This window comes from Coturnix japonica, chromosome 3, assembly GCF_054131305.1.
Source record: "Coturnix japonica strain WE chromosome 3, WE-NBRP24, whole genome shotgun sequence".
In the NCBI taxonomy this organism is placed as follows: Eukaryota; Metazoa; Chordata; class Aves; order Galliformes; family Phasianidae; genus Coturnix; species Coturnix japonica.
In genome coordinates, this window is record NC_140665.1 from 59,023,096 (window position 1) to 59,035,776 (window position 12,681).

Consider the following 12,681-nt stretch of genomic DNA (forward strand, 5'->3'; position numbering starts at 1 on the left):
TAATAGTCACAGTTCTGTATCATGTTCTTATCTAATTCACAGTTCAGAGAGGTGTTTTGTCCTTTGTTTGACAGTAAATGGCATTTCAGTTTATAAAGTTCATTCATTAATTCTTCCTGTTATGAAACTCACTGTTTTTCAGGAGTTTGTTATAGAGTGTATTAACAAATATCTGTCTAATGAGTTGAAAGTGAAGTGAAATCTGTAGTGTCATGAACATCATTTCAGTAGTGCAGCCACAGTGTACTCATTTAAGCTTGCTAGTCAGCTTTTGATCCACAGATGTAATATGTTGTATCCTTGTTCAGTTTTCCCCCTTGTTTGTTTTACATCATGGCTTCTAGGATGTAATATAACTCTGATACGCACAATTGCAAATAGTAGTAACCTGGAAGTTAATTGACTGTTAGTATGGTAGTTGCAGCTGAATAAAAAGGCTGCTTGGAATAGAAGCTGTAAAAAGATAAAGAATGTTTCATACATCTCCACAGCATTTTCACTGACATTCCATGTGATTTTATATATATTCTTTCAAATATTGTTGTGGGTTATGCATAAAATGTTTGCACTTCTGAGGTAAGAAAAAAGCCTTGGACTTGCCATTAATATCTCAGTCTCATTAGCTTATTGAAGAAATCCATTTTACTGAAAGATTCACTTCACTTTTCTTATGTATAAACATCTGAGGCAAAAGAAAAAGTTTAATTTCTCAGGACCTTAACAGTTAGATCATTATCTTCCATTGAGGTTGTGATACTGTTTTTCTGTTTCTTATCATAATTCCTCTGCTCAAATTTATTGCTTCATTGTCAACTGTATTTTTGTTGTATTGTTTTATTCAAGACAGTTTCCATCAGCATATCTGTTGGGGGTTTTTTGTTTCCTTTGACCTGGTTAATCAGAGGCTTAACTTCTTCCCTTAACCTGTAAATATTTCATTGTTAATAGCTTAGTCCCTGTTTGCTTACCAGGAACGTGGTGTTTACCTGAATAGATAACCAGAGAATCCTTCCATTTAATTTCTCTATCTGATGGAGAAGATAGAGAAAAAAATGCATTTCTAATGCATTTAATTTTTCATTAAGTCTTTTTTTTTTTTTTTTCCTTCTTTATTACATTTTGTCTGAAAGAAGTCTATTAAAGGTTTAAGCCCTCAACATTTAACTTATAAGTTTGGTTTAATTCATGATCTATCAAACTTTTTGTCTAACTTCATTTTTTAGTGTAAGGACATGAAAAAGAGGTCTGTACTACAGTGTGTGAAAGAAAAATTCATGAAAATACAAGATATAAAGATATTCATATCAAAGCTGCATTTTGTTAATAAGGTTAGCTTTAAAGGTAGTAGGCTTTTAAGGCCACTGGGATAGAAGAAAGCAAATAAAAAATGCTGCATTGTCTGATTTTTTGGCAAAAAGGTGTGAAGTTCTGCCAAGAAATGGGTCTGAAAAAGATGTTTGTTCTCAACATGCTTTAAAGCTGATAGCCATACTAAAAGTGAACATTTTGTTGTCAAGGAAGTGCTTTTAAGTAAAAAAAAAAAAAAAGTGTCTGAGGAATACAGTTTCTTAATGCTTCCACTGCAAACAGCGTTAAACTCACTTCAAATATGAAACAGTTCTCCAAAATTGGTATTCACGCTTACAAGCTTTATATTAGTATTCAGTTAAAATCATATATTGTATAATATTTTATTGTATTTCTTTTCTTTTATTTTAGCCACAGATGCAGACATGAAGAAAGAAAGCCTTTCATCAGTGCAGCAGCTTGGTATTGAAATGACATTCAGGTACATTAGAGTATTTACCCACTGTGTTTCTAGAATTTGTTTGATTTTCATGAGGTGACTTTAATGATATTTAATCCTTTAACTCAGTGCTTTATACCATCTAAATCTAAAGATTATCTTTTGAGATAATGAATTCTAACTTTCCAAATGAAAAGCTATTAGTACTAATTAAATTATCTTTACAAATTATATAGCTTATTATCCTTGATTGTTGCAAAGGCTAATTGTAACTTGTTAGTAAGATTTACTGCTTAAATTAGATTACCTTGAGTTCTGTTGTTTTTTTTCTCTTCATGTTGCTTCTCTGTTGGGTTCTGTTTATGTCAGCTTAGTCATATGTCATTAACACATATTGCTTGGCTGGTACTTTGCAGAGCTATCATGATGGAGAAGTTAATGTTTATGTACTTCCACAGTTTGTTATCTGTAGCATTAATATTTGAATTCTGACACTATATATATATATATTATATATATATATATTATATATATGTGTGTGTGTGTGTGTGTGTGTATATATATATATATAGTATATATATTATATATAATTCTGACAATAACTACCTATAAAAATGGATGGAATTCTAAGCAATATATATGAGGAAAGTGAATCAGGAAAGCGTATCATTAGGATTCTTGCTCTTTCCCACCACAATTTCTGAATTTTTGAATGAAACAGAATTTAGGTGAGGAATTTTAACACCAAGTAGAAAATGTTTGAGGTGTGTCCTTCCCAAATTAAGGATAGTAGCTTTTATTAAACCATTTTTATACATCTACTGCTCTTTCTGATGTTCAGTACTATAACTTCTTATCTTTAACAGGCCTATTAAATAAGAGTTTTGTTTCTGTTTTAAAAATTTTTAAATGTATTTTACCTTAATTTCAGTTTTTAACTTTCTTTGTTAGATACGGAAAATATCTGAACTTGCTAAAGGAACATGCTGAAAATGAGCTGTGTTTTGTGCTACTGAATTGTGAGCAGTTTCTGAAACAACAGCAAAGAACTGTGGTATCCTCGCTTCGTATCCTTTCTTAATGGCAGTGGAATTTGAACACAGTTTGGTCTTTTGATGTATGTGTAATAAATACTGCATGGACAGAAAAAAAGCACAGATTTAAAAATGTTAAAATGCACACTCAATGCACTCTATAAAATCCGTCGCCGTCTGCTCCATTTCTTGTTAAAGTTGTGTCTCATTCATTTTTGTTATGCATCTTTCCATCTGCGGTAGGGAGTCTTGAACAAAACATCTTTGAGCATTAATAAATATTTTGGTGTTTCCACAATGTCTACAGTGTTAATGATATTTCCTGTGTAATAATCTGTGCCTGTAATTTGATCAGCAAAAATGTTAATTAAAAAAATGTTCCATAGTAGATCTAAAAGTGTCAGAAGTCATAACATAGACCTTTCCAATAAGCTTTTTTCTTCAAGCACTAGACTTACATTTCAATGCATAAGTACACTTCAGGCACATTGGTCAGAATATAATTAAAATCTTTTCTGAAAGTTTTTCTTTCTTTTATCTTCTCAATTCCCATTCTCCTCCTTTCTCCACCATTCTTAGTTTACACACTGTAGGCACACTTGTTTTTGATGTAAAGGATTTGTATTTACAGATTTCTCTTGGGTTTGCTTTTCTTTTGCTGATTTCTTCGGTTACTTACAGTCCAGGGGAAAAAAAAAAAAAAAAAAAAAGTAGACTACAGGGAAAATAGTTCAAATAATTCTCTTATTTTATCTGTAGAGACAGGTGTGCCTCTAGAAGCTGATTTCTGTGCAGCTCTATTCCCCTGTAACTTCTATAACAAACCAGCTCTTAGTTTTGCTTGGTCCTGGGGGAGGAGGTCTGCAATTCCTGAATGGTGATGCAGAGTTCTTTGCCTGAGTTCCTTAACTGAGAAAATACAGGCTGTTTGCAGGGTCGCTATGCTGGCTATGACTGGTTTGCATCTTCTGTGTTCCTCATAATGTCAGGGGATGGAGAGAAAACTCTAACTTTTCTTCAGCAATTTTCTCATCTTCTTGTTTCAGCATTTCTCTGGATACCAAGACTGCACATGTCTGTAAGAATGTAAAAGCTGATTCCTTCTGAAATGAGAATGTTAAACTTCAACTGTTTTTTTATTATTATTATTTTATTTTATTGCTTTAAGTTTTCATTAAAGCTCTGTAGCTGAATGTGTGACATGAAAACAAAATCTCAGAATAATAGAGATTTGACATTTGCTTATAAGGTTGTTAGCAAGTCCTGAAATAACAGGTAGACTCATGGCAAGACAGTGTTACTGAACTTTAAAGATGACAGTAAAATAAACTACAAAATATTTGTTATCTGTGAGCTCTGTATTTTGCATCTTTTCAGAGATGCAGTTCTCTGTGAATGTGAATTGATGAGTCTTTTCATGAGAAATAACTCTAATGGTCTACTCACAACATTGAGTCCAGCCTTGAACCTGCTCAAAACAAGGCACTTTTGCTCAATTCTGTGAATGTAATTGTGCTGAACATCATTAGTACTAAGAACTTGTCTTCTGTACAAGGTCTAAGTAGCATTGCAGGGTTGCTGCAGCACTAAAATTCATTCTCAATACTTACATGATGTCTCTTTCACAATATATCTTGAAGAAATAAAGAGAAAATTGAATCATTAACCTACTTGGAGAATTTTCACAATGTGAATTAAAATAAAATGCCAAAACATGAATGAGGTATTATGCAGCCATTAGTCTGTAATGCTGCCTGCTTCAGAAAGGTGGAAAGCTCCAAAGGATGTACATTAACCTTCTTGCATTTAGCCAAAGATTCATTAGCTAGAAACCAAACACAATATATGGCTAACCTCTGTTCCCTTTGTGGCCCAAAAGAGTGAAATTCACTTACACCAGCTGTGCTTACTGAAAAAAAAAAAAGCATGCATATAGGAATCGATCCACTTTTTATCCACCATTAAAAAGGCAAAAAATCCTATAAAAATTAGTATTTGTTTAAAATACAGTAACATTTTCTCCATCCTGTCTTTGAAAATTGAAGCATACATTCAAGACTTAAATTTCTAATGCAAACAAGTAATCAAGATGTCTAAGAGTTTCTGACTTTGGAGTTTTCTTAGCTTAACAACATGTTTTTCTAGCTGATGATATGATTTAGTGGAGGGTTTTTAGAGTTAGGGTACTGGTTAGACTGCAGTTGGACTTGCAGTTGGACTTGCAGTTGAAAAGACTTCAAGGTCTTTTCCAACCTGGGTAATTCTATGGTTCTATGATTCTGATAACATAATCATTTTCTGTATTTGTTTATTTTATTTCTTACCTCTAAAATAATTGAGATGACTTATCTTACAAGTAATTTTATATTTTCTTATGTATTATTCTCAGAAAGGTATTTTACAGTTATACATTTCTGTGATCTGATCTTTTTCCTCAATGTTGTTGTTTTAATTAGATGCACCTGCCTATTACCACAGTGGAATCTGGCATCCATCCAGTCTACTTCTGCAGTGCTCACTACATTGAGATGTTGCTGAAAGCTGAGTTGCCGCTTGTCTTTGCTGCCTTCCATATGTCTGCCTTCACTCCATCCCAGGTAAATGATGAAATATCAAGGTATCATCAACTTTTCTTCCAGAATAAATCCACAAAACCAAAGAAAGTCAGAGCTGAAGTTGGAACTACTGAGGTTTTTTTCTGTACGGCACTTGTGTGGTGTTTATGAAACAGCAAGAGAGAATGTTGAATGCATAGTGACTTCGAGTATTTTAGCATAGATTTCAACTGACTTTTGTAAAGTGTACTGCAGCTAATGATCTTCCTTTACATACTCATCCAGAAAATCTGGTCAAGGTGAAATACTAGAAACTTTTATGTATCATTCAAAATAATAAGGATGTCTTATAATATTTTAAAGATAAATCATCTTATAAAGACTACTTTTAAAGTCAGGTTAAAAAAACAAAAGAAAACTCATTTATACTAATGAGACGTCACTAGGGAATTTATCTGTAATGTTAGCTTTTTACCTGCTTACTGCAGTAAGTAGTGCTTTGGAAATATAGAATATAATTTACGGAACATTGTGTAAACCGTAATCATGTTGAAGCATAAACTGTTTCGTGCAACAAAGAGTTAGTTTGCTGATGCATAGGATCTCTCACCACAATAAGGGAGCTTTTATTTCTGTTCCAAAGAAAGAAAAATACAATACTGAAACACTATTTGAGTCTTTGATTTAAAAACAAACAAACAAATATAGTGATTCTCGGCCTCTTCTGTGTTTTCATCCTGTTTCCTTTTATAAGTAGGTTACTGTTATAGGAGGAAAAGTCTGTAGTATAGAAAAGTTAGAAGATAATGCTGATTAATTATCTAGACTGAATGTCTAGAGTGATTTAATTATATACAATTTCATTGTCGTCTAGATTTGTCTACAATGGATAACTCAGTGTTTCTGGAATTATATGGATTGGAGTGAGATCTGCCATTACATCGCTACATGTATTTTCCTTGGTCCTGACTATCAGGTTTATATGTGTATTTCTGTGTTCAGACACCTACAGCAAGACATCCTGAAGCACACCGAAGCCCAAGATCTCCAGGTTTTTCTTAAAGTAAGGATTTCTTTGTGATTTTTTCATTCCCAGTTGCTGAATGGAAACAAAGATCTCTGTACAGAAAAATGATATGCTTCTTTATCTAAAGCAGTTATTTTCTGCCTGTTTCTTAAATAATACTTAAAGAATCAAGATAAGCTAAGCTCCATTGGCGTGACTGATTATACAAAGTGAAAACCATTCTGCTTTTTAATTTTTTTTTTAACATGACAGCCAGGTTCACATGCAGAATATAATAAAATAAATTGCTTATATTCTGAATGACACAAGACTCCGTACATTTCCTACAGATGACTAATATAGCTGAGAAAGGAGATTCTCCATCTCCCATGAGCAGTGTTATCACTTTGTGACTGAAGTAATTCCAAAACTTAATGTCATCATTAGTATAAGTACTATATTTTGAAATTTCCCTTGTATTGTCATTACAGTAGCTGATAGAAGTCTTCTTCCTGAGATACTCTTAGTTCTTTTTACCTTTTTGGTTTTTTTTCTCCAGTCAGTTATTTTAAGAGCTATTTCTTTGTATCATAGTCTTCTGACTAGTATACATCTTACCGTTTTAAACATTGAGTTATATTAAGGTACTTGAATGCATCTGGAAGAGGGCAACAAAGCTCATAGCAGGTCTGGATGGACTCTCCTTTGTGAAGAGGCTGAGGACTTTGGGTTGTCCAGTCTGGAGGAGGCCAAGTGCTGATCTCATTAGTCTCTGCAGCTTCCTGAGGTGGGGAAGGAGGGGGAGGTCCTGTGCTGTGCTCCTGGTCACTGATGGCGGAGAAGGAACAGCAGAAAGCTGAGCCAAGTGAGGTTAAAAGAGAAAACTCCTTTAGCGTGAGGGTGGTTAAATGCTGGAACAGGCTTCCTAGAGAGGTGATTGATGCCTCGTGCTTGTTTGTGTTTAGGAAGCTTTTGGACAGTGCTCTTAGTAACATGCTTGAAGTGGTCAGGCAGTTGGATTGGGTGATCTTCGTAGATTCCTTCCAACCAAACTATTCTGAATATGAATAGTACATCCACTAAGTCATTTTTCTTAAGAATGTTTGGTATACAGTCTAATGAGTGCATCATTTTGTTTGTTTTTGATCGATGTACAAGCTTAAAAACAACTTAATCTTGTTGGCATTAAACAGCATGGTTGATGTAAATTATATATTGCACTTTGCATACTGTCACCTATACTGTGAACAGGCTAGAGATTTGTCATGGTGCTGCTAAATTAAAAAGAAATAGTGTATATTAATTTAGTACTGGAATACTTACCATTCATTGAGAGAACTGCAGCAAAAGAGGAGTTAGTGATATACTTTAATAACACTCTTGCTTTTGATAGCTCTAAATTTATTTCAAGATGAAAAAAGTGACTCTGACATTTTATTCAATTCCAGATGTAGCATTTGTTTCAATATGGGTTTTCCTGGGTCCAATACTTGCAAAGGTATTAGAGAACTGTCCTTTGGTTGAAATACACAAATTTAGGTTTGAGTCTTAGCCTGTAATTTCTCAGCATAACATTCCCAAATGTTGATTACTTTAGTGGAGCAATTTCCTCAAAAGTGGGAATTTAAACCACTCTAAGAACATACACCAAGTTTCAGAAGAAAAGAAAAAAAGAAAAAAAAGCCCCTTGAATATTAATTTTATGTTTTCTTTAGCTGTGTCACAGCTTGAACTTCATACTGGCAGTGATCATTTGCTCTATGAACAAGTTCATTTGCCTGTTTTCCTTACAAGAACTGGTAGTAATTTGTTTTTAAATGTTTCACATGCATTATTGATGTCATGAAAAGATTATTTGGCAGAGAAGAGCTGGTTATAGCTGGCTGGTAAAATCAAAACCAAATATTTTCTTTTTAAAATATAAATGTACTTTTATTTGCACTTAAAAGAACTTGGAGACAACTTTGCTGTCAGTTCAGATGATGTTATGCCTGAGACTTGAAAGAGTGAGTGTTTTTAACGTGTTCTCCTAGTGACAAAACATAGCTGAAAAACTCTCAAAGACCATCTTCGGTTACTCTGTATTTTGCCAAGAAGAAAGTAGAAGTAATGAACTGTCAATGAACACATTTTTCTCTTTTCTGGGTTGGATGGGGTGGGATATTTGCAGTTCTGATCCTTCTGAGGTACCTTAACTGAATTTTAAATTTATTGCTGGGCCTTTTTTTGAATCCTTTCCAGACATGATGAAAGTGTACAGCTTTATGATTTCCACATATGAACCAAGAACACTGTAACTCACTACCTCAGTAAGCCCATCTTGGCTATCTTGTCAAGCAGAAGTATTTATCCCATTTTTATTTAAGCATTCATCTTTACTATTGCTTATAAAAATAGTACATTACGTAACATTCCTGGTTTTATTGAGAACCTCATTGGATACAAAAGTCACATTAATAAACTTCAGTATACCATGTGCAGGTATAAAAGTCTTGAAAAATAATATTTTAGTACCTGACTTGCAATTTTTAAAGCTCACTTTGTTTTCATTATAAATCATTATATCTCTTTTTCTCCAAAAAGGAGATGAATAATGTTTGTTACCACGAGGTTAATTGGAAAGTACTGTCTGGGAGCAGATATGCTTAATTATTAAATGAGATGTATTAAAATGTGTGTATAGTACTGTATGCAGTACAGAATTAACTCTCTTTAGCAGCCTGTAATTCTTTAAGTTTTAATAACGCATATTTTTTTCTGAGCTAATTTTCTGTATGTATTTGTGCAGGAAGAAGCACTCCATGGATTCAGAGTGAGTGATTATCTAGAATACATGGAAAGCTTGGAGCTGATCTACAGACCTGCGCTAATGAAAGACATGAGGAACATTAAAGTGCAGAACACGTAGAACGAGCATGACAGATTTTCAAGCTTTGGTTACATTCTGTAAAGGAATGTTGATTATTTCATATAAAAATATGCACTGAAGTCAGTCTGTGTATATGTACATACTGTGAAATAAATAAGGAGGGTTTTCAGAATATAGTCTTCACTGAAATTAAATGACCTAAAAATACAGTATTTTCCCAGACTGATTGCATGCATAGCCTCATTTCTGTTTGGCATAAAGCAGATTCAGAACCCACCTGTAGATCATTGACTTTTCTTCTTTAAAATGCCTAGAACGTGTTTGCAAATCATTTCATTGCTGTCATATTCATGAGAGTGATTCGTATGCATGAGAAGTGAAGAAATGAAAAATAAATCTCTGTCCACAGCTTTTTGTCTTTGTGAATCTGGTTGAGAATGTGGAGTGATCAAATGCATGGAAGGAAAAAAGGCCGATAATCCTGCCTTACACTTTTTATCAGTGCAGGTAAAATTTCAACGTTGTTGAAGCTGACTGAATTTTAGAGCAAACATGGTTTTCTTGAAGAACACGGTATCCCATTTGCTCTAGGAAAGACAGCTAAGTAAACAATCTAACAGCTTCCTTTCCTGTATTACATTACGTCACTGCTAAGTATTATTTAAGAAATCAAGAAAATTAAGAACTGTAAGTAAAGTATTTGTGCACCAATTAGTAATTGTTTTCTGAATCCATATCTTAAAGCACCCAACTTGATATTCAGTCAATAAATAACAGTAAATTAGATAGCAATATGGGTATAAAATTAATAAATAGCATTGTTTTTGATTGAAATTATGTCCTATAAGTGATAATGTATGTTTTTGGCAAGGAGGAGAAATTCCTTGAGCATTTGCAAGTAGGTAGGCTATAGATGGAAGACAAGCAGTTATCATACTGTCCTTTAACTGTTTTCCATACGGTCATCAGTTCATCATTTCAATAAATGAATGTATCATGTAGAAATGTTACCTTTACAAGGCAATGCCTACATGAGGTGAGATGAAAAGTAGACTTTTAGGATAGATAATGTTTTACCAACTACGGAACTTCATAGTCACATGCAAATAAAACCTAATATTCAAATAGAATAAAAAATCAGGTACAACTTCTGGTAACCAACATAATGAGATGGATGGGGAGGAAAACTGGTCTGTTCAGTATGTAGCAGATAACAGAGTTCTCCCAGTGAAGAAAAAAATTATGAGACAGTTTTCATTGCATATCCTTCAGACTCACCTTAGCGGTCTCTGTGGACTTTGTTTCATTTCCCTTTTCTCTTTTTACTACCCCCACCACAGCAAATGTATGTAAAGCACATCCTAGCAGTCACCAGCTATGAAGAAGCTTCCTCTCCTGTCTCAATCTGCACCCTCTCCAGTATCTGCAGATTACTTACTCTTTCCGCTTTGCAAGAGTTTTACTTGCTCACTTCTTGTGTGCTCTTCTGTTCAGGCCTTTTCATCTATGCTTTTAAGAATTCTCTCAGTAGACACATAAATTCCCACTGCTCACAGTCTCTCTTTCTCTCTATTTTTTTTCTTCCTTCTCTACTACAAGTAGCATTGTGGTGGTGAGGACTTTCATCTCTTTCTTACATACTACCTCATAAATATAATTTTCCACTATGCTGACTTCAGTAGATTCAATACCCTTTTGTGCAGGTGTAAGGCACCCATCTTTTCTGAAAGTAGCCAAGAAAACAATGGGATGACATTTTCTAGATTGTCTATTAATGATTTTATACCAGGTGATAGAACAGTGCACTAAAAGGCCCAAAGGCAGTCTGGATAGGTACCATAACTGGTCCATAATTGCTCTTTGTAACTGAATAAATTCACCAAGGAAGCTTGTCCTGTGTTGTGAGTTTGCTCCCAAGCTGTTGTTTAGGCAGTTCCTGTCATTTTATCTTCCTGTTTTAGAAGTGGGAAGCAGTCTGCTTAGCAGTCTGAGATAATGGAAGAAAGAAGTAGTGGCTTTATTAAGGATTTTGTATGGAGGGCTTCCTCTATATATGCCCTCTACACTAATATTGAATGTATCTTCTTATTAGGACTGCTTCCTTTCTTTGAATACCAGTTTAGGTTCAGCAAAAGTGTTGCAGCGCTTCAGTTTTATAATGAAATGCCCTGCTCCTGTAGTTATCATTAAAGAAATTTTTGGTTATGGTATTTACTTCATCTAGCAAGTCAGTAAATTGCTCTGTATCTTATATTTGATATCTTGATATTTCCAACAAAGTTTCTTCATTTAAAATGAAACAAGATGCATCATCTTTAGCAAAAAGTTACTTATGAGCTGTATTCTTACCAGAATAAGTCTTTTTTGGGGGGTGAAGTCTGTCTAGCTGCCATAATTGGTCAGCTGTCTTCTGCAGGAAGTTTAATAACTAAGCAGTATAAATTCCCCAAGTGTGTGCTAGTTCTGTAGGCACCATTACAAGGTGATGTTCCATAATGAAAGTTAAGCATGAGGCATTCCTTTGTTTAGTTAAAGAACAAAGGGAGTAACTACAGTGTCTTAACACCTTCAGTAACATTCTCTTTACAGAATGTTCAGACTTTCAGAAATACTTTGAATAGAATGGGGAATATGATAAATCACAAGACAAAAGAAGCAAGAAATGCAGATTTGAGACTTATCCAATATCATCGCTGAGTTACACTAAGCAGTACTGTGAAGTTCTTGAAGAACAACTTCACTAGCTAAAGTGAATATAAGAGCACATGATATTCAGATTATGAAATACATTACAGACTGTGGTGATTTTATATAATTATGTGTAATTATATCGGAAATATATAATACATAATATACCACTTATAAAACCAGAGAGCGAGCAGTGCGAACAAAGCTTTCACCACTAGTTTCTATTTTCCTGTCTATGCATTTCATAAGCACATGGGGTTTAACTTTTCCTCTCTTCCAAAAAGCATTTTGCACATTTTCGGCCTTCTGTGAATGGTGCTGCTTTACTTACATTGATAAAAGAGTCTGAAAAGTATGAGGAAAGAATTGTTAAAACAGCTGATGGAACCCAGTATTTGACACTATGGTTAAAGTATGTTAAGAATTGCATAAATCTGTTCTTTTAACCTTTATAAAAGTCTCTTTTTAAGAAATAACCATGACTCATATTTGGCATATTTTCTAAAATAACCAAATTACAAAAATACAGATTGTGGATAAGCACTGAATAAATAAAATATGTGTTTTTATGATTTCTTTACATTTTTTTGAGAGATTGTTATTTGGTGGTCTACAGCATTCACAGAGTCAGAACCAAAGAATATCCCAAGTTAGAAGGGACCCACTCCTTAACTCCTGCACTCAGGGCCATGCCAGATGCCCTGTGCAGCCCGTTCCATGCCCACCACCCCCTGGTGCAGCCCCTGTCCCTGACCCCCAGCTGCCCCTTCCCTGGCACAGCT

At 34.2% G+C, this 12,681-nt stretch overlaps 1 protein-coding gene across 14 annotated transcripts in view; it reads left to right on the top strand.

Moving 5' to 3' along the window:
* TBC1D32 (TBC1 domain family member 32) overlaps positions 1-12,471 on the top strand; it is a 70,525-nt gene extending 58,054 nt beyond the window's left edge. For 10 of the 14 annotated variants that reach the window (XM_015858751.3, XM_085541754.1, XM_015858750.3 and 7 more), the window contains 6 exons: positions 1,720-1,789; positions 2,699-2,814; positions 3,705-3,859; positions 5,238-5,378; positions 6,211-6,399; positions 9,131-12,471. In XM_015858751.3, the coding sequence (XP_015714237.2) occupies positions 1,720-1,789; positions 2,699-2,814; positions 3,705-3,859; positions 5,238-5,378; positions 6,211-6,399; positions 9,131-9,250 (791 nt within the window). In that variant the 3' untranslated portion in view covers positions 9,251-12,471. Of the gene's footprint in view, positions 1-1,719; positions 1,790-2,698; positions 2,815-3,704; positions 3,868-5,237; positions 5,379-6,210; positions 6,400-9,130 lie in introns of all 14 variants that reach the window. The other 4 variants (XM_015858753.3, XM_085541755.1, XR_014944100.1 and 1 more) reach the window with 3 other exon arrangements.
* The last annotated feature ends 210 nt before the right edge of the window (positions 12,472-12,681 follow it).